This window comes from Stereum hirsutum (assembly GCF_000264905.1).
Source record: "Stereum hirsutum FP-91666 SS1 unplaced genomic scaffold STEHIscaffold_13, whole genome shotgun sequence".
Taxonomy (NCBI): domain Eukaryota; kingdom Fungi; phylum Basidiomycota; class Agaricomycetes; order Russulales; family Stereaceae; genus Stereum; species Stereum hirsutum.
Window position 1 is genome coordinate 543224 of NW_006763143.1, and position 26693 is coordinate 569916.

At 52.3% G+C, this 26693-nt stretch overlaps 6 protein-coding genes across 6 annotated transcripts; 3 read left to right on the plus strand and 3 right to left on the minus strand.

Moving 5' to 3' along the window:
• Positions 1-5100: 5100 nt before the first annotated feature.
• On the minus strand, positions 5101-6597 carry STEHIDRAFT_83355 (uncharacterized protein; the record flags this gene model as incomplete). The annotated part of the gene is made up of 5 exons (XM_007307398.1): positions 5101-5460; positions 5528-5736; positions 5791-5906; positions 5963-6443; positions 6510-6597. 5 exons carry the CDS (start codon positions 6595-6597, stop codon positions 5209-5211), a joined length of 1146 nt encoding a protein of 381 aa, XP_007307460.1. The 3' UTR covers positions 5101-5208.
• A 339-nt stretch (positions 6598-6936) lies between these two features.
• On the plus strand, positions 6937-8370 carry STEHIDRAFT_63367 (uncharacterized protein; the record flags this gene model as incomplete). The annotated part of the gene is made up of 9 exons (XM_007307241.1): positions 6937-7101; positions 7153-7224; positions 7293-7427; positions 7508-7513; positions 7590-7662; positions 7740-7790; positions 7884-8030; positions 8105-8137; positions 8288-8370. The coding sequence occupies 9 exons, from the start codon at positions 6937-6939 to the stop codon at positions 8368-8370; spliced, it is 765 nt and encodes a 254-aa protein (XP_007307303.1).
• A 1185-nt stretch (positions 8371-9555) lies between these two features.
• STEHIDRAFT_159910 (uncharacterized protein) lies at positions 9556-13440 on the minus strand (the record flags this gene model as incomplete). Its single annotated transcript, XM_007307399.1, has 13 exons — positions 9556-9739; positions 10099-10462; positions 10543-10633; positions 10701-10912; positions 10998-11408; positions 11470-11608; positions 11670-11675; positions 11747-12053; positions 12118-12170; positions 12227-12337; positions 12401-12452; positions 12505-13363; positions 13428-13440. The coding sequence occupies 13 exons, from the start codon at positions 13438-13440 to the stop codon at positions 9556-9558; spliced, it is 2802 nt and encodes a 933-aa protein (XP_007307461.1).
• A 2910-nt stretch (positions 13441-16350) lies between these two features.
• Positions 16351-18200, plus strand: STEHIDRAFT_170632 (uncharacterized protein; the record flags this gene model as incomplete). The annotated part of the gene is made up of 5 exons (XM_007307400.1): positions 16351-16453; positions 16531-16620; positions 16684-17163; positions 17228-17767; positions 17840-18200. The coding sequence occupies 5 exons, from the start codon at positions 16351-16353 to the stop codon at positions 18094-18096; spliced, it is 1470 nt and encodes a 489-aa protein (XP_007307462.1). The 3' UTR covers positions 18097-18200.
• A 1292-nt stretch (positions 18201-19492) lies between these two features.
• Positions 19493-22717, minus strand: STEHIDRAFT_141131 (uncharacterized protein). Its single transcript, XM_007307401.1, has 6 exons — positions 22424-22717; positions 21617-22352; positions 21128-21563; positions 20881-21063; positions 20304-20737; positions 19493-20217 (listed from the first exon to the last, which is right to left on the minus strand). The coding sequence occupies exons 3-6, from the start codon at positions 21474-21476 to the stop codon at positions 20032-20034; spliced, it is 1152 nt and encodes a 383-aa protein (XP_007307463.1). The 5' UTR covers positions 21477-21563; positions 21617-22352; positions 22424-22717; the 3' UTR covers positions 19493-20031.
• A 173-nt stretch (positions 22718-22890) lies between these two features.
• Positions 22891-26077, plus strand: STEHIDRAFT_101479 (chorismate synthase). The gene is made up of 6 exons (XM_007307402.1): positions 22891-22958; positions 23058-23254; positions 23369-23446; positions 24228-24450; positions 24907-25202; positions 25323-26077. Exons 2-6 carry the CDS (start codon positions 23165-23167, stop codon positions 25857-25859), a joined length of 1224 nt encoding a protein of 407 aa, XP_007307464.1. The 5' UTR covers positions 22891-22958; positions 23058-23164; the 3' UTR covers positions 25860-26077.
• Positions 26078-26693: the final 616 nt, after the last annotated feature.

Genomic DNA, 26693 nt, shown 5'->3' on the forward strand with positions numbered 1-26693 from the left:
GCTCGACGGCCCAATAGCTGTACATAGATGCACATCTCGGAATGGTCCAACTTGCTACGTGCATCTATGGAATGACCCGTGAGAGCGCTTTCATAGATACACGTTGATGTGGTTTTCACTGGGGCATTGTACTCAAGAGGCTCAGAATGGCTCCCCTCAATATCTAACACACATTCTGGTTTGTAAAGAGATGAGCAGCAGGAGCTCTGAGTGTGGTACAGCAGTACAGACCAGTGTTTGGCTGTTTTATGAACCTATATTAGGTTGGACAATTGTGCACCAAGCCCTCAAATTATCTACATCATTGTACAAGCCTTCATAAATTTTTGCGGTATTTCTACTATTTTACTGAGGGAGTGTAGCCCCAAAAACAGTGGAGCTGGAACTCGGCAGAGCATTTGTGTGGCCCGAGTGGCACGCGAAAGGGCACGCGTCGATTACGTAATCTGGGACCCCGAGAACCTGTGAAGGTCGAGGACGCAAGCCGAAGAGCGAATCCTGAAATTAGACCTGATACACCAGGGCAACCGTAGCACCCACTTTATTTTGAGTTTGGAGTATGCATCGAGGCGGAGCGACGCAACCCGTCGAAGGTTGAGTACGAGTCTCTGCGGATCCTGCGCCGCTCGCCTCCCAAAAAGCTCACACCAACGGTAAATTAGGTGCGGAAAACACACACACAAGCACCCACGCACAAAGCGCGCCGTATTCCCGGGACTTCATTTTCGAGCCTCTGGGATACCGGCGGCATCGCCGCTTCGGATCCTTAATTGAGTTTTGCGCATCGTGCCATCATCGTGCGAGTTGTCCCCACTCACTCAAAGATACGTACGCGTTGGGAAAAATCCGAAGCGTCTATTATGCATCTGACGCTGATGCTCACGCGTACGGTTTCGCCGCAGGCATTTTCGGGCCTGATGTGAGCATAACTGAAAGAAGGCGTTACAGCCTATAACAGCTGCTAGGGAAACACCATCCAATCCAAACACTAAACCCCATGGAGGTAGACTACTGTTCGGTGGCTACTTTAGACGACGCCATCAGGCCAGTGATGCGGCCACATCGCCTGAGGCCAACAGCTGAGGGAGTCGCGTTCCCCGTATACTCAATTGCCACTGCATACGTATGTATAGCTAGCTGTGCTATGCTGTACTTGTTCTTAATCGGAGAGCAAAGTAGCTCTGTACTTTGCTACTGTAGTAGTATTGCGCGCTGGGGACGGTGTCCGACGGTGATGACGGTGGCTTAGAGTCGTATTTGAGACACAGCTTCGCATACTCCATCTCGTAACTTGTGTTCTCGCGCTTCGCTCAGGGTGAACATTGCTACTTAACGGCGTCGAGGAAAGAGGTGATCCGAACCTGGCATGATTCATAAATGACCACCGACAAAGAAGCATGTATGCTCAGGCTTTCCGTCAGAATCTCTCACAACCATGAGCTTGAGTGGATCCGACATACATGTACGAGGATCAGACTTATGATGGAACCAAAAACAAAGTCCGACACAGTTCGCACAGTTGTTCTATCTGTCTATCTATGTTACCAAAAGGGCCGTGCTAGGTGCCCGTTTCATCATCTGACCTCATCTCGCAAAGTCCGCCTCTCCAGCGAGTTGCTGTGTAGCGAATCTGATGGGTCTTTTCGAGCGGCACACATCATATCTGCCATCCATAAAGTCCCTGCCCCACATCTCCATTATGATTATGATCCATCCATCTCCGACCCAGTCATGCTACAAAGTACACAAACCCACGTACGCGAGATATAGATCCTGTTAGAGCTTCATCCCCGCCGATATATCACCCACGACCGTACTTCAGGTCAAAGCGTCTTGACAAAGTCGGGAGTCAATCGGACTACGCGTGTACGCCACAGGAGGGTGCCACACTAATGAAGAATGTCGCGAACACGACGGCCTTCTTACAGGGTCAGCTTTACGACCGCTGGTGGAGAATGGAAGCTCTATAATGGGCCTGTGAGCGCGGTTCGGTCGAAGTTGCCTATATATGAGACGAAAAAGAAAGGGTGATAGTGCGGCCCGTTGTCGGGGAAATCTAAATCTTTAACCTGGATCGAGATCAAGGGCGCGTGGGTGAAAGGGACAAGGAGGCGAGGACTTCAAGTTGACGATGAGTATGCAGGGTCAAAGCGCGGCCAGAAGTTGTTTGTATAAATGTAACACGCACTTCGATCTGAGCAACAGAAATTGATGAGCGGACTTGAGAGGAGCAAAGGGAAGTCTAGAAGGCAGGGAGTTTGTGAACATGAAGGACTAGCGACGCCACTTCTCCCGTAAGATATGTATCCGAGTCTTGTTTGAATCCAACACGGACACGCGGTCGCACAGGCACGAGCTCATCGTACAATTAGTGCAATCTACAGTGGCGCTGAAGAAAGCCGAAAAAGCGCTGCAGCGACGGGATCCGAACCCCCGATGATGCCCATACACGCGAAGTCGGCGTGAAAAGAATACAGTCCGGACATGGAAATGGACAAGAGCGTGATTCTAGTGGTGTGGTGTGATTGAGATCATGGATCTCTAATGGAGATATCTCGATGGTCAATGATCACTCCAGTTGACAGATTGTGGTGAGATAACCTCGGTGGGGCAATGAGGTACACACGCAGGCATTCCGGGCCACAGCCATGATCACAAGTTGCCGGTCGCATGTCCTGATCGCCATACAGAGCCTGAGACTGAGGCAGAGTCGGGAGCGCTTAGACCAGGAGCTGGTGGGATCTGATTCACGGGGGCTCATTGGAGATGGTACGAAGCGGCTGCGAGTGCAAGTGTGGATGTGAGAGGATGATGCACAATATGAACCGTTTTGTCGTGTTCTTTCCGCCACTTCGGATCGGAGAGACGAAGGAGTCGGGAGGATTAGGAAGGTTCCGAACTAAGAATAGTATGTATACTCACCGTTCGAAGCCCCTACACCTTGTCCTACGAGTCAGAGCCATGGGATCATAGCTGCGGATACGGATGCGCTTGCTGTCTTTGCCTCTACGGTCGAAGCTCAGCGTCCGTGAGACCCATGTGCAGGAGCTGATTGCATTGAAGATTGTCTCGCCAGATGCGGAGGTACTTGCATGAACACGCATGTGTAGACTCGAGCGATGACCTGTGCGCAAACATGAGAAGTGCAAACGTGCCTATGATGCCACGACAATAATAAACGAACTGTAGATCCCAAGTGCTTCCGAAAACGTGTCACATCGCACTGGAAGTCTTCATGCCCTTTTCACACGAGGTTATCGATAGTACATCGAGACATCCAAGCAATTGCAGCGTGACGGATTAGCCCAAGCAGAACGTTGCTCATACTTCATACCAACTAGGACCACGTTTAATCCGCAACTCTATCTCAAGCTGCCGCCTTGCGCTCCAGAACACAGGAACACTCTTGTGGCAAGAGGCGGAGAGGGCCGCGAAACACAGGTCAGACGCTACCTAGCGCAATCACCGAACATCACCCCTTCAGGGTAGGCGCCACTTTGGAGTTTGAATCGGGATATGAATGGAGAGCGGAATGCGGGCTCTACAATAATCACGGCCTGTCAGTCATTTTGGTTAGACCAGGAGGCAGAGCCTCCGCGTCCAACTTTGGATCGTCAATTGCTATGGAAATCGAAAGAGACGTTTCGCGTAATGGACGCTGCGCAGGCGGCGAAACTCTAAGCGTCTGAGAGAAGGACAAAATGAAGGGAAATCATCATCGGGAGAGGCGGAAGCAGTACACACCTGTATCACCGGCAGGTGAAGATATATCAGATAAAACATAAGCAGGACACATCGACGTTGCGTGATTTAGAGTTGATGAAGACGCGCGATTGACGAAGGATTCGATAAGTTTGAGTATGGGGATGTCGGCGAGAAACACGCTCCTTTAGACCAGTTTAGACATGAGAGTCGCTTTGCGAGGACGATCCGGATCCTTGGCCCTGCGCAGCGTTAGCCGAAGTTAGTTCAACGATGCCATGATTGAAACCCGACTGAGGGGCCGATTGATTTCGTCTTATCGCACGAGGCGACCTGAAGTGCGTCATAATCAGAATGGAATGGAAAGACAAGGCAAATCACAAAATGCGGACGAAGGGCAGCGAAGGGCCTCGCCAGAAACCGGCGGTAAGCTATCTGCATGAACGACAACAATAGATTTCATCAGCACAGCTGTACGAACATGTGCCCGTCAAACCTGACCATTTCAGCAAGATAGCTCTAATGAACCGTCACAGGACTAACCATACACTCCACCATGGTCGAGGAACAGGGGGTTATAAACGATCCTAAATATTTCCCCCACAAAAAGAGCCGAGATAGAGGTCGAGTGAGGCCTCATCAAAGCCGCGTCTCACGGAACGATGGAAAACGATGGAAGGCTGGAACCAGGAGGGCTCCACATCCCGCAAGGTCACCGTCGTGATTGAGATCGCGGACGATATTGCCGTAAAGCGCAGGACGAAGTTAAACGTGAGCCAGAAGCAGATGGCTGAGAAGATGAATCTGAAGCAGGCGACTCCCATTTGGCACGCACGCACGCAGCCACAACTCAGGCTCTGACGGTCAGGACTCGACTTCCTCGGCTGCCGAGAGATGTACGCATCCTCGAGCGGTCTTCCCAGCCTTGATTCTACTCCTGTTCTCAAACATTCGATATGTCACCGAGCCCTCCGTGGAGTTGCCGTATAATTCCACTTCTTCGAGTCTTGGCGAGGAATTTGCGATGTATGTAGGGGGACCAGGCTTGCAAAGTCTCGACTCGTGATTGGGTAAAAGTGCCCGGGACTCATGAACTTTCAGTAATTGTGCCTAACCGAATAGAACAACTGTTGTCAGCAAAGGAAGGAACGTCGCGGGAAAGAGCAAATTACGTTGACCCACACATGCCTTGAACGCTCCCATCTGTGTTCATCGGGAGAATCTCCGCATAAACCCAGTAAGTGCATAAGAGTGCCACGGGTCCGAAACTCATAGAAGACTGGCGAGAACGGTAACAAAGCTGGCCTTGAAAATGTCGTTCGTCATGAGGTGAAGGTTCCGAGGGTGAAGGTATCGCACGAATGAGTGGACGCCATGCAAGGCATAGTTAGTATGAATGAAATAGAAGCTACAAGTATAGCGGCAAAGAACAAGTGAAAGCTGTTTCCGTGAATACCCGTTCAAACTCTACAATTTGGGACGATGACCCGGTGCGGCGGAACCTCGTCACTTAATTTTGATGGCTTCTCCACCTTCCAGGCGTCGTTTTCTGGAGGGCATATTGTCGTCATCATCCACGCCGTTCCATGGGCGATCCCAGCCATAATGGGGAGGGTAAGGGCCGGGCGGTGGTAGCGAGTACGAGGGCTGATGGTGCATGTTGGCTGGGGCGTGTGATGGGAGATGTCGTGATCGATACAGGGATAGCAGAGAGTTGATGAAGAACGTTAGGAACGCGAGGGACGAGACCGTGAAGAACTATAATCCAAGGCAATGAGTTAGGATCATGTGGCAGGATGGGGAAGCCAACGCAAAGTATAAATACCATGGTCTTCCAGCTGATCGGTTCGAAAAACCCGTTGACGACCTCACCAATGAGTTCTGCACTCACTCTGGAGCGGCCAACCATCGTTGGGTCACGGCTCATGCAGGTTTCCCACATGCCACACTGGCGGATCATGGCAGGCACAGGGTTGTCGCCACAGAGATTTGCCTTGAATTGCGAAGCGCAGTTAGAGATTTCCTGGACAGTTTCTAGGATAGATCAGGTTATATTGCGCTGTAAGGTGAGAAGAAGACGATATTTACCCATCGAATATTCTGATACGCGGTATTGTACATCCCGTTGGATCGTAAGAATAAACTGCACGACGAGGTACAGGAACATGAGAAGCAGTGAGAGATTGAATAGAAACTGAACATAGCTGTGGAAATGTCGATGAACCTCGGTTAATTAAGCAGAAGGAGTAAACGGACTGACCCAAGGAGAACATAAGGCAAATCCGGTTTCTCCACAGAAGGCGAAGGCATGTTCAAAGTGTAGTGATGTGAGAGTTTCTGTATCCTGGACTTTCGAGGGCTTGACCTTCTGTCGTTGTCATCATCGCTGTCCTCTGCGCTGTCACTATCCTCATCCGAGTCGCCCACCCGTCTGTCTTTCGCGACCCGCAGGGCCCGCTCCCTCTCCTTCCGCCTCGATTTAAACACCCGCTTCAACCCGCCTAGCGATACAGCCCGTTCCTCCTCCTGTGGTTCCTCTCGATTTGGAGGGCTTGGTTCTGCCATATCCACATCTTTGAGTTCTTGCTGGGGAAATGCCTTCGCGGGCGAGAAGTTCTGTGGCGGCGCCCACGCAGGCGAATGTGGTGTTTGTGGGAGCGGGGATTGGAAGAGAAAGGGCACATTTTGATTCCCGAAGGTTGGAAAAGATGGAGTAGTAGGGGTTAAATCGTTGTGCGACCCTGTGATTGAAGGTACGAAATGTGATTGAGGTTTATTCTGCCATCCAATGGTACGAAATATCCTACGTTTCTGAGGTGTCTGTGGATCTTGCGACCCAGAAGCCCACACAGGTTTAATGCCAGAGTTTGGTCTAGATGTGAATTGGAAATCCATTGGAGCCTCTTTAGACCTCTCCGATCTGAGACGGTTGGCCATTGTGGGCAGCAGAAGACAGAGCGAGTAACAGCGCGTGAACCTGTTGAATGACCTAGCATAAGTATACTCTCAATGGTATGTTAGAAGCATTACCCAACGAACAGATAATTCCACAAAATAAGAATACGAAGAGATTACAGGACAAAGATCATTGAGGGGGATATAGCGACTGAGAGGGAAAGCGTTCAAACCTGCGTCGTCTCGTGTTCGCGTCGGGATCAGTATCACGTGACCCTTCCACGACGCGTCAAGGAGCTTGTGTCGAGCGAAGGAGACACTTGTTTCCTCCTGCCTATCATGTTTCGCTCACTAGCCACACGCAATCTCCCTACACGACTCGCTTCTCGCAATTGTAGAAGACATTTTTCTAACTTCAATGGATCACGACTGTCGCATCCTCTAGCTTCAGACTGGTCATCACCCAGCGCAAATGGTCTAGTCCCAATTGTCATCGAGCAAACAGTTGGTACATCTCTTCTATAACCTTGGAATCCATGTATAACTCTGGAACAGGGAAGAGGCGAACGCTCGTACGATATTTTCTCCAGGCTCTTGCGAGAACGAGTGATCATGCTCTATGGTCCAGTAAGCTGTGTCTTCGACATACGCCTCGCGCTGAGCTTACAAACAGCCGCTATGATCACCTCCAATAGATACGAGATACAGATTCTGCTCTCACAGTTGCTCAATTGCTCTTTCTTGAAGCCGAAGAAACATCCAAACCTATTCACCTATACATCAACTCTCCGGGCGGCAGTGTAACAGCCGGCTTAGCTATATACGACACAGTGCGCCACATCTCACAGTTTTACCGATTGGTGGCCCTTTGACTTACCACCACCATTCCTCCTTCGTTCATCTCTCATAGATGCAGGTTGGTCCTGCTTCTGTCCCGTCTTCGTTCTCCACGCATCATGTTTCGGCTCATCATGCTTCTTGGGCTGGAACAGTACGTCTCATCGCCGATCCACACGTACTGCGTGGGCCAAGCTAGCTCAATGGGTTCTCTTCTTCTCGCGGCAGGTATGTTACTCGTCTATCTATTCTCACCTCGTGCGCTTCATCTACCACCCTCTTTTGCCGTTTCTTCCGATCAATAGGTGAGAAAGGTAAACGGCACTGTCTACCCAACGCCAGTATTATGATCCACCGTGAGTTCTTCCGCGTTCATCAACAACCTCCGTTCAATTCACTCCAGCTACAATGCTGCGTATGAACTTAACAACATACCATTACTTTCTCAGAGCCTTCCGGTGGTGCCTCGGGACAAGCGACCGACATTGCTATCCACGCAAAAGAGATCCTGCGGATCCGGGAAGTTCTCACTGGAATTTATCAGAGGCACTGTGGCAAGCCTACAGAGAGTGCAGAACAGGGCTTTGAACGTTTCCGTATGCATTTGTCCCTTTTTTTCCCGGTCGAACTCACGGGTCTTACCATCTCCCACTCCTTCATCGTTCTATAGGAACTGCATTGGAACGGGACTACTTCATGACAGGTTCGTCAACCACTCCCCTTGACTATCTCATCACTTCGCTTTGTTTTTTCCTCATGTGCTCACGGTCTCGATGCTCGTTTCCCTCGATCTCAATCCTCCCGCGTCCCACCGTGTTTCTCTTTCTATACACTCGATCCAAACGACCCACAGCCCAAGAAGCCTTGGAGTTCGGAATCGTGGACGGAATCCTAGAGAAGAGGCCCAACCTCACCGGGAACGAAGGCTCCTCCTGACCTTGAGGCTATCTATGCCATTCAAGTTGTGGTCCGAGGCGAGACCATACCATAGTGCGGTTCTGTGCATGTAGAATAACAATGCGCTCATCCAAAACTCGATCATGATCAAGGGCTAGGCGTCGACGTCGTTCTCACAGTTCCACGATGGGTCGAGGGTGTAAGTGTTAATATTAGACGTGAATCGAGGTCATAGACAAGACTGCGTCGGAAAGACCAGAGGATGACTCACTCCTTCTCCAGGGCAAGACTCATAATTTACACCGAGGCGAATGCACAGTTATTGGATGCCGCCGGCCGGTCTTTCAATGTCCGGCTCGCCTATGCGGTTGTGTTTCTCCCTTGTTCCAGTCAGAGGCAACTAGAGGCAAGACACTAGCTCTCCATTCCATGTCTTACATCGGGCTTCAAAATCCATCGAATGAACACAAAGTGCCCCGCCGGCCGGCGATCCAAGGCCTGAACATCTTCTGAATCGTTACACCGTCACAATGCAAAGGTGCGGATCATGGTGAATCGCCAGGATCCTGGAGGCTTGAAGGCCTGATCACTGGTCATGAATGAACATGCCCTCCGACTCCGAGAACTGGCGGATCGGTGTTGGCTAGATATTTTAGACAAGGCTAAATGTGATACATGAACAGCGTTCCCGTGGTAGGATCCACTGCAATGCAGACTCCGATATTATTTATGGTCGAGTATGCCCTTTGCGTACTCCACGGAGCGCTCAAAGGTCAAAGATTGTTGACGCCCTCGGCGCAGTAACGATATCATGAGCAAACATCATTCTTCCGAGACTGTGATCCATTATTCAACATGCAGGAGAAAAACAAGAAAAGCAATACTAGGACGAGAACGAGAATCAGTATGTAGAAAGAACAACGAAAGCATGTACAATCCAAGAAACTCCGATGAGCATAATGACAGTGAAGCGCTCGATAACAGCAGCAAGCTCCATAAGTAGATACTACAATGTCAAACCAATGGCTGAATGCGATGTCCTATGTCCCATCCATGCACCCGTACATGGAACCCGAATGCGAATACACGAGAGCAGAGCGTGCGTGCGTGCGTCAGACCGTATGCAGAAAGCAGAAAGCAGTATGAGTGTATGCATGAGATGAAACGGTCTACGACATAGGCTGTACGATTTACAGTACCAGTGTCCAGCTGTACTGCCTCTTATTACCTCCCATTCCACAACGCCTCATCCACCCAATGCGACCGATTCCTTTGCAACACCGCCCTCCCACTCGTCCCACTCCCGCCAGATCCCCCTGATCCGGCCGACGACCTGGAGTGCCCTGAGCCAGATCGGTTGACCGTCGCTGACGGTGTCGGCGTGATGGACCGCATTGCGGGACCGCCCCTGTTTGATAGAGGCAGGCAGCGAGGAAACCGAAACACCCGGTGAACAAAAGGTTGTGTGTAGCCGTACGAGGAACAAATGCAGGTTTGAAGGGCGGAGCGGAGAGCGGGTGTCGGAGAGGCGAAAGGTTGAAGAGAGCCGGGTCATGCGTCATGCGTCATTGTTGAACGTGCACCAAAGAACGGAACGAACGATCGTCAGAGTCATTCAGGGAAACAAGAGCAGCAGCGGAAGCGGAAGCAAAAATCAACAACAACGAAACACCGCGGAGACGACGCAAAAAAGAAAACGACAACAAACTCGTGAAACGGAAAGCGAGAATAGACAAATCAAAAAGAAAAGAAAGAAAAGAAACTCACCCTAGCCCACGAGCAGCCTGCGCCTGAGGCCCTAGTCCCGCTCCACCCTGCGTTCTCATCTGTGGCAACGCAGACAACGACGCGCTCTCCGGTCCTCCCACCGCAATAACACGCGGACCCACCGGCCCACTCCTCATCGAGTTCTGACTATAGCTGCTCGCCCCGGAATCAGAACGATTGATCTGCTGGCCGGGTCTTGATCTAGAGGAACCAGAGCCTGTGCGAGATACGGCTGCGACGCCGCCTGCGCCTGCGACGTTCACGATACCGTCTACGGAGGGGAGACGACGGCCGGATTGGTTTGCGAGGCCGGGCGTGAGCGGGGCGCGAGCTATGCGCTTGGTGATGGCGCGGCGTTTGATGCCTACATATATGGAGGAGAAAAGGACGGGATGTTAGTGAGTGTGGGGGTGTGAGGAGGAGAGGGAGGGAGGGGGGACGCACAGAAGAAGATGGAGACGATGAGGAGGATGACGACGAGGCCGCCTACGACGGTCACTGGGATAGCGATTTGCAGATTCTGTTCGTACCACGACTTCATACCATCCACCAAATGTCAGCTATCAGATCTATAACACAGAAAATTTGGGAAATGGACGGACCTCGACAGAAGCAACGACTCCTTTGGACTGACACGTCCCGTTGTAACACATGCCTCCATAGCCACAGGGCGAGCCATCGATGAGCATGGTGTCGAGAACGACGCATTTCCCAGAGTTGCTGGGGTCTTGACAGGATACCTGGCAGGACTTGTCGTCTTGCTGTGGACAAGCATCCACTAGGTTCATCGACGAACCCAGGTTCTGGCATTGTTCTACATCAAAGGTCCACACATCAGCAAACCAAAACAGACACACCACAGACATTAAAAGGGCAGAGTTGAAGAAAGAGATACGCACGACTGAGAGAAGTACACTGCCCACTCGCACAAGCCAAACCACTCCCACAGCTCGTCCCATCCTTGACCGTCACATCCGCCGGACAACTCGCCGAAGCCCCCGTACACACCTCCGCCGTATCGCACGTCGCATTCAACGCAGCCCTACACACCTGTCCCTGCGGCGCAAACCCACACGTATCAGTACAGCACGCGCTGCTCCCCGGATCGCAGACAGATCCCGAGGTGAATTTACACGTTGACGCGTCGCAGCAGGTGGAGTTCACGCCTGATCCTGGGTCGCAGTCTTCACCTTCTTCGACGATGCCGTTGCCGCACATTTGGAGGGAGAGAGTTACGAGGGAGGGGTTTGGGGAGACGAGACAGGTGTCGTTCAGTTTGCCGGCGGAAGTGGTTCCTTGGATCATAGTACCTATATCGGATGGCGAACCCGTCAAGAGGAAGTAGGGGAAGGGGTGGGGGGAAGGACGTACAGATGTTGCCTATGGAACATTGGGAGAATTGCATCTCGCCTGTGGAAGCGGTAGGACTCATGATGAATTGCGAGCTCGAGTCGCATGTGCTCGTCGTGAGTGGACAGCAAGCACTAGTCTCGTTACATCCACTAACGCACTACAACACAGTCTCGTCAGACGTTTTCCAATAACTAAAGACAGAAAGACAAAAGCCTTACATCGTGCTGATAAAATCATGAAGTTTATTAGTATTCTGAGCCTAACCGTGGTAGTAGGCTCGACGAAACAGACTCACGATAGCCCCAAAATTATGCCCAATCTCATGCGACACGACCTGCCACTCCGTCCTCCCCGCCGTCGACACCGCCGTCCCACTAACAATAGAATCGCCACTACCACTCGAGCTCGTCTGGCACAGCGTCGACAGCCACGCGATGCCCACCTCCGTACCCGTCGGACAGCCGGACATGAGGTGCCAGAGACCGGTCCCGTCTTCACCCTTTTGGCCGCGCCATTGCGAGAAGAGGGAGAGGCGCGAGTTGAGGTCGACTGTGTTGCAGTCGACGTTCCAGGGGACGGAAGCATTGGCGGTTGTGGGACAGCTGTATGGAATATGTTTGGAATGAGGTTGGTTGGATGGATAGTAGGGTTAAGAGAGGAACTTACGTTGAGTTTTGAATCTGAACTTCCAGGATACCGAGACTGATGTTGAACGTGCTCTGTGATTCCGTCAAGACCAGCACTTCAAAGCTTCTATGACAACGATGTGACCGACCTTGTATAGTGCACTTGCGGTGTTCCAATCCGTCAAGATCTGCTGAGTGGCGTTACTCTGCGAGCCATATGTGGCGGTGTACTCGCAGTCCGCTGCGACGCCCATGTAAATCTTGAGGGAAAAGGCATCTTAGGAATCGTGAACAGAGCCAGAAAACGTTACACATGCACGTACGATCTTCTGCGACGTTGGACAGCCTGCGGTAGAACCGATGGTATTCGCAAAACTGATAGTAAATGGTCAATATCATGATAGGACGAACGAATACGGAAACTCACTTGCTGCTAGAGGAGTTACCGGCGACGTCGTCCCGTTTATGAAACAGATCCATACCGAAAGGCTCCCATACGCTGACAGGCGGAGGGATCCTCAACGCCGGATTGACACTCGGGTCAGTATTCCACTTAAGACTATCATGCCCACACGACACCGCACCCTCCTGAACCACCTTCACCCCATGCCCGCTCTTCCTTCCCTTCATGACCTCCACCTCCCCCACACTCATCACATCCGACTCCCTCCAAATAACTAACGGCGACTCCATATCCTCATAATCCACCATAATACCCGGATCCAGCTCATGCTTATTCCTCAAGTAGTTGTCCTTCGTCACGACATGATGTATCACCCCTCCCACCGAGAACGCCCCCTCGAATACCGGAGCCATCCCATCCTCCACGCTCCCCTGATGATGCACCATAATCCTCGCCCAGCCCTCTCCCTGCGGCCCCGGACTTCCCATCTTCACCCTCGCCGCATCGACCCTCATTCGCTCAGAGGACGCATGTTCGGGCACGACATCTCCATAGTATGCCTTCACGTTCTCGCGGAGGAGAGGTTCGGTATGTGAGATGACGGAGTCGCCGGACTCGGTGTTCGTGTAGTATGCGATTCGGGCGGAGGGGTGGATGAGGTGGTCGTTCGGGCGGAGATGGAGACGGTAGGTTTGACCGAAGGCGGAGAGGGTGAGGCGGAGAGAGTCGCTGTGGCGGAGGGTAGTACGGGGTAGTGGTGGTGCGGTGAGCGCACGGACGTCTATTGAACGTGAGGTAGGTGTGCGTGGTAGGATCTCGAGAGCGTGGGTGACGGGGTGGTCTATGCGTCGTATTGGACGTGGAGGTGCACTTGAAGCAAAAACTAAAGCACATAGTCAACATCAGCGATGCAGACCGGAGTGGAAAAGACCGGAGTGGAAAGGCACGCACCGAAAGCATTTGGAATGCAAGCTACGACAATAAATAAAACGGCCAGCGCGTGAAGATTGTGAAACGGTATCATGATGTATCCAAGAAAGTGAAAGAAAGAATAGAACGGAGATGCAACGAATGAACGAGGGCCGGCCTTTAGTCGCAGCGGTCGAGAGATATAAGGACCGCTGGCGCGCAGAGGACGAGCGAGGACTGCACCTGGCGAAGACGAAAGCGAAGGGAACGGTGCAGCTGGCGAAGAGCAAGCGCACTCAGATCAAATTCATTCGGTAGCCAGTTGATAGATCTCCTGCTCGGCGACGCAGCAACGGCAGTGCAACGACGACCTCTTCTCTCCCGTTGCGCTGGGCTCTAGTACTCGTCGCAAGGTCTATTCCTGTCTACACCCGGCGCCGAGAATACCGAGTGGGTCGAAAGACGTTAGGTATATGACGTTCAGGAAGGGTTGTTCAGCGAGTTATTCGGCCCTCCGACGTCCTTGGCTTTAGGCTGGCTGAAACAGTCGGGAAAAATCAAAGATACGAGCGTGAGCGGCGAGCACAACTTTCTTGATTGACGCTCAGTAACTACGTCGATCACCGCTTGCTGGGCCACTGTGGCGCCTCGACTCAAACCTGAACGCCCATGTTCTACTCTCCGTACGCTGTCCATGAGGGCCACTTCTGTCGAGCTCGGGCAACCAATCCTCTTCTAAATCTGTCTGCAAAGCTTGCAGCGAGTTTTCTCAGAGGCCAAGATCTCAATGCCAAGGGTTAGCCAAGGGCTTTGCACTCTGGCCTGGGAGGTCATCGTGTCTCTTCTGCTTCAGACCTGCACCACCGGAGAGCGAGTGTCTTGTCCTTTTGGCTGGAAAGGTTCCTTCCTAGGTCACTCATTTACCATCTCACCACTGTTTTGCCATTCTTATATGCCAATAAAAAAGAGACTATATTGAAAATCAGCGTCTTTGGGCTGGGTCCATCGACCTGCCACTCGCGGTACAGTCATGTTCTTTTTCAGCTTCTAAACAATAGGTCTACCTCTAAATCTATCGACAGGGCATATGATAGCTCACCCTGTTTAAACGGCACTGGCACCCTTGTCCTACCCTTGCCCTTACACTTTCCGAGTCAGCTCCCTTCTTCTCGATTTTCGCTTGCACTCGAAGGACACATTAGCGAACCGTTCTGGATCCTTAGGATGTCCATCTGCTATGGCATCGTCGATGATACAGACTCGACTATCCGGTACTTCGGTATGCTAGACCCGTCTCTCCTGGAGATGGGGGATGAATTCATAGTGAGTGAGTCGCTTGATTCGTTCGTATTTGTCTTGGGAAGGTAGAAGTCTGAGCTGGCTCTACCATGGTCCAAATTGACCCCTTCAATCTTTTGAAGGCCTCGCAAGTAGTACTTCGAGTTGCTCTGGATAGTAGAGATACTGACGACATATTTTCCGGGTTGTAAATCATGATGAGGCTTATATGAATGTTGTACGTTCCGCCGCTCTCGGATGACGAGTTTTGGAAACGGAGGTTTGTGGTATCATAGCATAGTATATACACATGCATCAAGCCATTGTGGACGGGTGTCATCTGTCGTGCTCTCTCCTGAGGAATGTGGCATTCTGTCAAGCTCGGAGTTCTTGTGGAATATGACTATGATGATCCCAAACCCATAAGTAAGTTGCAAAGTGGTAGGATTAGATCGAACAGGTCGGACGGGTTGTCCTGTCGCATTTCGAGACTAAGTAGACCCACGAATTGACTCTGAACATATCTAGTATAATACCTCATGACTCTTTAGTTGGCAACCCATCTATATAGGCAACCAGAAATAGGGGTGGACGATGTGGCGCCTTGCGCAACTTGAAAGATCGCACCAGTGCCACTCGGTTGATGCCGGCCGTAGCCATGGACTAGCATGGACTGTGGCGGAGCACTCATCTTCTTTTTCCTGCTCCGTATCACTTTCCCTGAAAAGTTGCTACGTCCCCGATCTCCTCATGCGAGTTTATGATGTGGCATCCATGGTAGCGATATTATATGTTGAACTCACGCTCACAGTTGGCATTATGGTCACACCACTGCTTTTCGTTTGGTTGCACGACGACTGTGTTTCGACCCGGCCCCCCGTCTCAAGCTACGGCGACATATCCTGTCATATCTCTTGATTTCCAGTGATAAAACTGGTCATTGAACTCTTCTCAGAGATACTCCTGTCAGGTGCGCTGTCTGGATGCCAACGTTTGTCAACCGTCAGGGACGCGATGAACACTGCGTCTTTGCTCTCAGGATTTGGGATAAGCTTCGTACACTACCATGTTCCATCCAAAGGGTGCTCTGATATGCTCTTTGCTGATTGGCCGAAGTACACCCTTACTGCTGGACATGTGATCTCTCTATCATCAGTGATCGTTGATCTTCTCCAGGTACAAGGACGACACAAGGCTCCTTGAATGTCGATGTCGATATCCATTCGTTGGAAGGATTATCTCGACGAACTGTATGTTTCACTGGTCTTCCTTTAGAACTACCTCGTTGGGTCAAGAGACAGCTATCCCGCTGAGCAAAAACCTATCTTCACTTCCTTCGTTCTGGTGCATCAAGCTCAACTTTTGCTCGATGATTGCATCAATCTTGGCCCCAGTCTTCCGAAAGGCTCATGTTCGTCTGCCTGCCAAAAGTCCTCTGACTTCGTCACCATTTATATGCCCGACACGGAACCGACATCATATCAGGGTCTTCACCCTGAACATAGAGCCTTTTTCCCAGCACATTCGAGCATCTCTCACACGGCGATTGATGTCCCGTAGTTTGCCATTTAAACAGCAGCATTCATCCTTCGCGTGAGTACCAGCGCCTCTGTGATCTACCTTCTCCATCTGCTAACACTGATCCTCTGTTCTAACGGACAGTAATATCACTCTTAGACTACAATGTCGACCTATGTCATTGTCGACGATATCGACCCTACCATACAATACTCTGCAATGCTCGACCCATCATCTTCTCAAAATGGCGGATGGTCTCATGGCTCTGGTGTGTCGCTTTTCCTATCTATCTTATGTCAAAACTATATTGGGAGATGCTAAGACTTGACTTTGCCTTCCTCGTAGGCGTTCGCCTTAACCCGCTCAACCCTTCATCAAGCGTGACGTACTCAGCGGAACCTGGTCTTCCAGAGTCTCTGACGTTTGAATTTTCTGGTGCGTTGGATATTACTTTAGACGTACATGCCGTCGTCGAACCAACCTTTCGATACGATTCAGGGTCCCAGATCTCCGTCATCTCGAAAATCCCCATCAACACCGATATGAATAACGCGACCACGAACGTCAACTTCTCTATAGACAGCACCGTCGTCTACTCCACCACCTGTGTCACAAACAACCAATGGCAAACGCACGTGCCCATATTCACCTCCGACCGACTTTCGGAAGGCAATCACACGCTCGAAATCTCCATATCGCCAGAACACGAAAACTCTGAGGACATCGCTGGGTCGAGCTTTCAACTGGACTACCTCATCTACGAGGCAACAGTCAATTCGACCATCGCCAATTCGACAACATCGTGGGTTTTCGTCGACGACAGCAATCCGTTCATTTCGTACTCGGTGGGCGATTGGAGTACGCCGGGCACGACGGTCTGGGTGCCTAGCACCTCCCTCACGCTGGACGCAGTCACTCTGAACCGCACCTTGACGGCCTCCACAGCCCCTGGTGCAACGATGTATCTGGAGTTCACTGGTGCGAACCATTTTTCGCTACCGCAAGACGCGCCTCGCAATTGACTGTTCTTGCTTTCACTCAGGAACTGCGATTGAAGCGTATGGAATGGTCCCGTACGCCCTCTCAGATGATTTAGATGCCGTCCTCTCCTACAGCATAGACGGTCGTGCTCCATCGAACGTGTCCATCCCATCAAGCACCAAGTCGTTTCCGCTGTACAACTGGCTCTTCATTCAAGAATCAGGCTCGACAGGGACGGATCCAGACGAAAGCCACAGCCTCGAGATCACCGTCTTCGAAGCCAACACGTTTTACCTGGATTATATCGTCGTTTCTTCCCCGAAAGCTTTTGTCGCACAAAACCTTCCCACTCATAGCTCTACGACGACGAGCTCGAGCTTAAGCTCACATGGTACGGCCGTATCGACTCCGTCGAGCTCCGTTGAACAGGCGAAGTCGAGCAGCAGTCGTGTGGGGAAGATAGTGGGGCCCGTCGTTGCAGCAGTTGCCGTCTTGGTGGGAATGGTGTTCGTCATCATCTTCCTGCGCCGCAGAAGACCGAGAGCAGCTCTCTCGAACTCTACGGACCCTCTCACGTCGGTTCGACATCGCAGCCAGCATAGTGCGTACTTTTACGTTCTCCGAGAATATGGATTTATACTGGCATACTAAATTCATCTTACTCTCTTCGAAGACTCGACCCAGATCACTCCATTCACCTCCTTCTACGACTCCGACGTCTCCTATACAGAGCGTACACCACAGCGCTTTGGCAAGGGATTCGGACAAGACATGACCCAATCCTTTGATTCCCAGGGGCTGACGCCCACGCCCACATCACCGTCATCGTTGAGGGACATACGTGCCACACCGCGGCAGCCAGACGAAACTCAGACGTTTGTGGGGAGCATGTTGACAGCGGCACCGCCTCCGAGCTATCATGCATATTAGTTCGACGTTCCGTGTTGACATTTTTCGATTTCGTTCTCAGCTAGGTCCCGTGTTATTTGGACTTGTACTTATGGTTGTTGTATGTATCAACAGACGACTTTCTCTTCTCCTCTCCTCTCCTCGTCAATCCTACTGTTGACACGAAAGAATCAGAGACTGAAAAAAGAAATATACCACGGAAGGTGCTCGGAGACTCACAACTGGACCCTGTCACTACCGCCGAGAGTGTCGTGGTTGTTAATCGCTGCAGAGCACGCTCCAGTTACTCTGTGACCGTATGCCTTCTCGACCCTTCGTCTTGCAGCCTAGGCTTGCCACGTTGCAGTCGAAGGACAGACCAAGAGTCGCTATGTCAGTGATTGAAACAACCCACCACACAACTTTTCAAGATGATTATTTCTCCAAAGTCCTCTCATATAATTGACGTCGAGCTCAGGTCGCTGGTTGTCCTCCCAAATGGGCCAATGGCAGAGCGTCGTACGTTAGCCCCTGAGATCCCGACGGTAGGCGGAACAACGCTGCGTCGTTGAACAGTGCGCAGCAAGTTGAACATACCTCGTCAACGCTCATCCATAATATCGTATATTCCTAATTTGTAAGTATACCTCGACCGTCTCTACCTCTAGTCCATAGTGCAATTCCCTCGTAGGTTTCTGATCACCTCACAGCTGTGCGAATGCATACGCATGTCGAGCGATGATCGTGAGATGAGATGCACCATACCCGTCCGACGTCCGTATTGCTATGTGCGCCACAAGGCTCTTGGCGTTACCACTAGCAGTATCAACGGAAGTCGGAAGATAGGACAGGACAGGACGAGACTCGGAAGGGACAGAAAAAACATACCGATACCGCATGCAAGTAGTTATGTTACTGTTACTTCCCTTGAATGTTTTCGAGCGAGGCCTAGGATTGACCTCCATGTGTTCGGCGACGACGACGAGGCTGAATTAAATCTTCGACTCGAATTTCCGTATCCTGTATCGCGTGCCCCTCTGAATGATTCAGACGGATGAAAGAACTTGAAATGCCCAGCCTGAGGCCACGAACAATTGTGGTGGATACTGCAACAATCAAAATGGACTCTTACAACGTCTGGATCACTGTAACGAAGAGAAACAAACAAACATACGTATCGCCTCATATCGCCCGCCCGATCGAAGACACAGATGGAAACAAGAGATGACGACGCCAAGAGGATGCATGCACATGTACGGATGAGCCAATTGTGCTTCATTGACGACGCGTGCTTCCCGGCGGCATGTACATTCTTCGCTCGTCATCCATCTCCAGTGCAATCCTTCTACATACACATCATCCTCACAAACTCGAGTCTCACGCATCAATCAATTTTTTGTTCAAGTTGCAAGGTCGTTCTGAGTTCCTAAACCACCATCGCATTCAGAGCTCACTATCAGCACGTAGCAGCACGCCTAGTTACAAAGGCAAGCAAACACGCGAAAAAAAAGAAAAGAGAAAAAGACGGATCCCCCATTGACTCATTGACGACGACCCCCAACCCATCCATCCATCCATCAGAAGCTCGGTAGCTAGGGTGACTGGCTGACTGGCGTTGTATTGTATCCGAGCTCCGAGGCCATGCCGAGGGTGAAAGGAGAGAGAGAGAGCAAAGGGAAAGGTAAAACGGAAAAGAGGGAGGGAGGAAAGAGGAAAAAACAACAACAAAGAAGAAAAGGTGGGGGTGGTATAACGAGGACAAACAAAGAACATAAACCGCACTGCGATAAATTAACTGTCCATCCTCAAAAAGCAAAACGAACAGCCTGTAAAAGCGTAACTCCGACCCGACCTCAAACCGAAAGAACCGAACCGAACCACGACATGTACAGATCCTACACCGTCATCTCATTACTGCAGCAGCGACATCAAAACGGAACCGAGAGAGAACAAAGGAAAGCAGAGCGAAAGAAGCGCTTAGTACATCTCGCGCGAGAGGAGCGACCTCCTTCCGCCCTTCTGCTTGTTCCCGCCCTTGCCCGCGTTCTTGCCGGTAGAGGCAGCAGCGGACGAAGAGGCAGCGGCAGCAGCGCCCGATGTCGCAGAAGAGGCGGCAGAGGCGGCAGAGCCGGATGCAGCGGCGCCGTTACCGCCGACGGTGAACTATCAAATTTCCAAACAAAGGGGAAACGTCAGGATCACACAAGACAGAAGGTAGATCAATCAATCAAGGGGAAAGGGGTACGCACGTAGACCTGGTCGTCGCAAGAACCGTGCTGGGCAATAGCGACAAGGACAGGCTGATGGTTAGCCGCCGAGTTGATCGACGCCATCCTATACGTTCCCGCGGGCAATCCACCGGTCACATCGACGCTAACCGCACCGTTCACAGCCGCTCCATCGACACCCTTGAAGAACGCGAACTTGGTCGGGTCCGTCGGCGTCGTCTGGGTGAGCGAGTCGAGCTGTTCGATGACGATATGTGTGTGTCCGACGATGTTGCCCTGGGCGTTGACCTGTTGGGGAGCGGAGTAGTAGTTCGAGGCGGCGTTGACGAAGTTGCCCGTCTCGAGGTTCGAGACGGCCATGGTGACGGTGAAGTCCTGGTTGGCGGCGATCGTGTCGAGGTTCTTCGGGTTCGTGAATTTACTTGACGGGATGTTGGTCGAGGCGGCGATAACACCTGTCAATGTGCGAATGCGGATGCGAACAGAAAAAAGATGCGATCTATCAATAAAACTGTACGCGACGAGGAACAAAGGCGCTCATGCAACGGGTAAAGCGGGAACCCAAAACAGATTGACAGTTGGAATGCAGAGCACGTACCCATAGGAGCGGGATTGCAGGATCCGGTGGTGATCTGCTGGCCGTTCGTGATGGGGAGGTTGGAGACGGTCGCACAGAAGTTAATGAAGTTGTTCGTCGAGGTCAACGACGCGACCTGGCCGGCCGTAGCGTTCTGCTGGCCATCGAGAGCGAAACCAGTGGCGATGACCGACTGGTCGAGAGCTAAAGATACGAAAAGCGTGAGATCAGGAACGCGCGCGAAACCGAAAAGAGGTAAGGAACGTACTCGTTGAGGCCTGGTCACCACCCGAGGTCGAGGAAGCTCCACCGTTGTTGTTGTTGTTTCCACCCTTTGCGTTTGCGGCGGCAGCGGCAGATGCAGAGGCCGAAGCAGCTGCAGCCGATGAGGAAGCAGCAGCAGCAGCGGCCGCGCCCCCGTTGTTGTTGTTGTTACCACCCTGGTTGGCGTTGCCCTGACCGTTGGCGTTGGCACCCTTGCCACCACCGAAACCGCCCTTGCCACCCTGTCTGGAGGCGAGACCGGAGAAGTCGCGAGCGACGGCGGCGGCGGTAGCTTGCTCGGCAAGCATGGGGAGAAGGAAGACGAGGGAGGTGAACGCGGCAGTGAACTTCATGATGGAAATGAAAGGGTTGGAAGGGAAGGAATCAAGGCTTCACAGAAGTCGAAATGAACGAAAGAGTGGGGTGAAGGGATCCTGAAACTAGAGATGGGTTTGTTAGTTGGTATGTTTTAGACAAGTAAACTGTGCCTTACAGAAAGAAAGAGACAAAGCAGCGCTGCTGCGTGAAAGAGAAAAGGCGAGGTGGTGGTGGAAGGGGAGTAAGAAACTGCCAAGGACAAAGCGCGGGAGATGGCGTTTATAAGGGGCAGGCCGTATCGACCGGCAGCGTCGGCTAGCAACGGTTACGCTGATTCGCAGATGCTTTTGCTTGGGTACCACACTCCAGGTTATCCACTAATTATAGAATCTTCGCTCTCAATTGGCCGCTAGTCAGTACCCTGGCGCTGATTGGCCCAAACATACGATGATGGTTGATGAAGCACTGCAGGCAACTCATATTCGACGCGACGATTCCCCTGCCGCCTTGTGCACAAACACCGCGAGAACATCTCCCTCCCTCACGACCTCCTGCCCCACGTAGTCCCCCTGGGCTATTCTCGCAAGAACACCGTGTAGCCCAGCAACGTCTGCCAACACCGGCGTCCTCCCTTCGATGTCCATCGCGTCCTCCTCCTGAAGGCGTGTACTCCGACGCCGTCCCTGACTTGTATTATCTCTCGACGCCCTCCTCGGCCGGTTAGCTGGTGTGATGTGTGGCGGTGGGGTCCGTGCGTGTGATGATCCCCGGACAGGGCCCAGGAGAGAGGACGGGGGGAGGGGATCGTAGGCAGAAAGCGGTGAGGGATAGATGTGTGGGATCAAATTCTGGTGTGCGAGGTAGCGATAGATCACATCTGTCGGCAGCTGGCTGAAATCCAGCTGCGATGACTCGTATAACCCCATCAGTTTACTGTCTTGTCACCCGTCCGCGGAACACCCAAGAGGCGAAAGACACTCACCAACGATTCCCGTGCCTCCTCCTCGCCCTCTGCTCCCCGGCGCGAACCCTGTGCTGTCCCAGCTCCATTCGCGTTCGCAACTAGAGTCGTCGCTGTCCCATCCACGCGCTTCCTCTTCACGCGCCCATCACCCTCTGCCTTGTCTGTTGCGTGACGCTTGCCACCGAGACCGGAGGCGCCGATGTAGGGCCTCTCGTCGTCGTTCATCTTCTTCCGGCTTTGTACGTTCCGTGGTTTCGTAGCAGAGCCGTGACCGCCATTGTTAGCAGAGGTAGATGCTGTGGGGGGAGCCATGATGATGGTGGTGAGACGAAAGCAAGTTGTACAAACCGTAAAACGCGTCTCGACTTGGGTCTCGACGCGCGACGCGTGACTGCGCTCGATGTGGCGCGGTTGCTGTTCTCAATATTTTTGCGCTTTGAATTTGCACGAGTCATTCCACTCATCCTCTTCAAACCACGACAAAGCAGATCTCCTTTCAGGCGCTGTCCCTGTAAGAGCGTTTGCTAACAAAGACATACTCATCGTACACTCCGTCAGTAATCTGCTCTATTCCGCGCCTAACGGCCCACTGACTGATCCATGGCGCTGTTCGCTTTATAAATCTCCTCCTTAACGCTCGGACCTACAACAGCTCATAAAAAAGCGACCGTCGAGTTCCATTTTGGCGCTCCCCAGCTAGCTATCCATCCAACGCATCACCGACTGTACATCTGAACGGTTGCTGTCACCCACTTCACGATGTCTACCTTCGGTACTCTCTTTCGTGTCACTACCTACGGCGAGTCTCATTGCGCCTCGGTCGGAGCTATCATTGATGGATGCCCGCCTGTGAGTTTTTTCTCATACATTTCTCCGAATTTTCTCGTCCTCGGGTTCGCCGACTTGAATTTTCCACGAATTTTCCTCGTTTTCATCTTGCTGACTTGAACTCTCTTTTTTTAGGGCCTTGAACTCTCCGCAAAGGACATCCAGGTCCAGCTCAGCCGCCGAAGGCCCGGCCAGAGCAACCTGACCACGCCCGTAAGTCATGGCCTACCACACCTCTTTCATCTTCCCCGTCCGTTGCTCTACTTTACTACATCGCGATACGAGTAACATTCCCATCCTTCCTCACCTTTCCCATTTCTCGTTCCACCGCTTCGCCCTGCCTGCCTCCTATGATTTTACCGTTTATCCACTCGTTCGTTCGTTCTATCCACCTTCCGATCTCGACCGGGATCACCGTAGCCCGAACTGCCCCCATCTTCCCATCTTCCCAATCTTCCCATCATTTCGATTTCGTCTCCTTCTCTTCCTGTTTCCTGTTCCCGGCTTGCTTCACTACTGTCACCGTCGTCGCCGCCTCCTGCCCCGTATACCCAAACTCAGCCTTACCCTTTTAACATTTCCCATTCCCTTCTCGTTCTTACTCGTGGCGTTGATGTTTGACTCGTGACCTGTGCTTTCCTCTGCCACTTTCCCTTCCGACTGTTCCACTACCCCTTTGCACGCCCAGATGTCCGGATGTCCTTGCTATGTTACCGATCCGATCCCCTCTCGCTCACTCATGATCATGGCTTACTTTCCCTCTGATGGGATCTAATGTACCTATAAACACCCCCGTGACCACCTGACCACCTATTCTTATTCGCATCCCTATTCGCTTCTATTTTTATCTCTTTGTTCCTCCTCCTCGTTCTCCTCCTTCCAAACTCACATCTCCTCCCCCTCTTCCTCCTCCTCTTCCTCTCCCCAATTACAAACCACTTCTCCCTCTCTCCTACCACCCACTCGAACGCTAACCCCCCACCCCCACCCACAGCGCGACGAGAAAGACCTCGTCCACCTCCAATCCGGCCTCGAACACGGCATCACCCTCGGAACCCCCATCGGTCTCCTCGTGAAGAACGAAGACCAGCGCCCGCACGATTACAGCGAGACGGACCTGTACCCCCGTCCGAGCCACGCGGATTATACGTATTTGGAGAAGTATGGGGTTAAGGCGAGTAGTGGAGGGGGGAGGAGTAGTGCGAGGGAGACTATTGGTGAGTTTTTGCGTTTTTTTTGTGGGTTAAGGGGGGATGGGGAAGGGGGCTTGATGTGGCGTTTCGTTTTCTGTGGCGTACGACCTCGCAACATATTTCCAGCCGTCCATCTGTCTGCTCATCCATCCATCCATCATGTCTGCCACCCCCCACTTTGTTCATCTTTTGTTCTATCTGATGTCTGTTGTCTGTTGTGCCTCTCCATCTCCCCCTCACCTTCGATCATGTTCTCCCGCTCTCCTTCAATCATTTTTTTCCCGAGTTTCGGTTTCGCTCACGGAACAGTTAACTGACCGTTTGATTGTTCGATCTATGTTCCCTATCCGCCGTCTGCATCACGTCCCGCCGCTTTCGCCCCTCGTCTGGTCTTCTGCTCATCGCGCATCCATCCACCCGTCCACCCCACGCACTCCACCTCGACCCCCCCCTCCCCCCTCCACCAAAACCCCTAAACAGGCCGCGTCGCCGCCGGCGCCATCGCCGAACGTTACCTCTCCCAAGCCTACGGCATCGAAATCGTCGCCTTCGTCTCCTCCGTCGGCAAGATCCACCTTCCCTCCTCCGTCTCCGCTCCTAGCGCCCAGGGAGGTAATGAAAGCACCAGCGCCGACGGGGAGGATAACGATAATGACGATACGGAGGACGCGTTGAGCCCCGAGTTTGTTAAGTTGTTGAAGAGCGTGACGAGGGCGGAGGTGGATATGTTTAGTACGAGATGTCCGCATGAGGAGACGAGTGAGCGGATGATTAAGGTTCGTTTCTCTTCCCTTCCCATTCGTTCCATTCCGTACTCCGTAAACTAACTCACGTCCCCCTCCCTCCCGCCCACCCTCCTGCCCCGCTCGCTCGCTCGCTCGCCCACCCACCCACAGCGCATCATCCGCGCCAAAGACTCCTCCGACTCCATCGGCGGCACCGTAACCTGCATAATCCGCAACGCGCCCACGGGCCTCGGCGAACCCGTCTTCGACAAATTCGAAGCCAAACTCGCACACGCCATGCTCTCTATCCCCGCCACCAAAGCTTTCGAGATAGGGTCTGGGTTCAGGGGGACGGAGGTTCCGGGCAGTAGGCATAATGATGCGTTTGTGCTGAAGGATGAGAAGGATGGGAAGGGGAAGTTGGGGACGAAGACGAATTGGAGTGGGGGGGTGCAGGGGGGGATTACGAATGGGGAGGATATTTATTTTAGGATCGGCTTCAAATCCCCCGCCACCATCTCCCAAGCCCAACCCACAGCGCAATACGACGGCACCTCAGGCTCATTGGCCGCCCGTGGTCGTCACGATCCCTGTGTGGTGCCGCGCGCGGTGCCCATTGTGGAGGCGATGGCGGCGTTGGTGGTTATGGATATGATGATGATGCAGGAGAGTAGGAAGGCGATGGGGGGGAGGTTGGGTGGGAAGTGAGCGTGCTAAGGGGGGGACGAAGGGAGAGGGTGCGAGGAAAGGAGAGGGCAGGGCCGCTGAAGCCTGTGCGGAGGCGGATCCTGCTGAAAGAACAGAAAGAAAGTGCGAGATGCGAGCGTTGCGAGGTCCGACGGGTCACGCTGTCGTGCTACCGTCTCCTCACAGTACAAAGAATATAACTTAGAATTTAGATAGAGATAGAATGAATAGCATGTGGTTTGTGGTTTGTGCTCTGTGTTTTATGCTTTTCGGAGTGTGTGTTCTAGGGACGTGCTGTTCCGATGTGATGCTTAAGAGGTCTTAGAGACCCGGTGGATAGTGGACAGTCGAGAGCGCAGCGAATGCTTGCAAGGCAGAAAAAAAGTACATAGGATAGTGATAAAAGGATCTTCTGGTAAGTCAGTACACGGATCCACAAAAAAAGGACAGACGAGACGCATAGGTTATAAGTTAGATCAGAGCGAAGGGGTAGCAGGAGGGATAGCGTGTTTTGTATGTACGCATGAACGGGGAGTATAACGTCGGACGGATATTCGAATAAGACAGGACGGTAGGACTAGACAGGACAGGATAACACAGCACAACACAACACAAGGCAAGTCAGAAGGAAGAAGGAAGAATTGAAGGAAGCGACGCGGAAGACGTCGAGCAGGGACACGGAAATGGTACATTTTGGATCGTGAGAGCTCGTGAGTACTAGTGGTGGCCGCGGAGGGCGGTAAGTAAGCCACGGTAAGGCGAATACAGACAAGGACACGGACAAGGTCAGGATGCGGCGGAGAGAGGGAATGAAACCGTCGTCTTGGTGTCGATTCAGAAGAAGGAAGTCGAAGA

Excerpts from the sequence above, each read along its gene's own strand:
- STEHIDRAFT_141131 (XM_007307401.1), bottom strand. The coding sequence starts at position 21,476 with ATGAAGTTCACTGCCGCGTTCACCTCCCTCGTCTTCCTTCTCCCCATG. Across the intron at positions 20,738-20,880 it reads CTGCAATCCCGCTCCTATGG|GTGTTATCGCCGCCTCGACC; the intron begins GTACGTGCTCTG and ends GCACATTGACAG. Across the intron at positions 20,218-20,303 it reads CTTGCGACGACCAGGTCTAC|TTCACCGTCGGCGGTAACGG; the intron begins GTGCGTACCCCT and ends GAAATTTGATAG.
- STEHIDRAFT_101479 (XM_007307402.1), top strand. The coding sequence starts at position 23,165 with ATGTCTACCTTCGGTACTCTCTTTCGTGTCACTACCTACGGCGAGTCT. Across the intron at positions 24,451-24,906 it reads TAGTGCGAGGGAGACTATTG|GCCGCGTCGCCGCCGGCGCC; the intron begins GTGAGTTTTTGC and ends ACCCCTAAACAG. Across the intron at positions 25,203-25,322 it reads CGAGTGAGCGGATGATTAAG|CGCATCATCCGCGCCAAAGA; the intron begins GTTCGTTTCTCT and ends ACCCACCCACAG.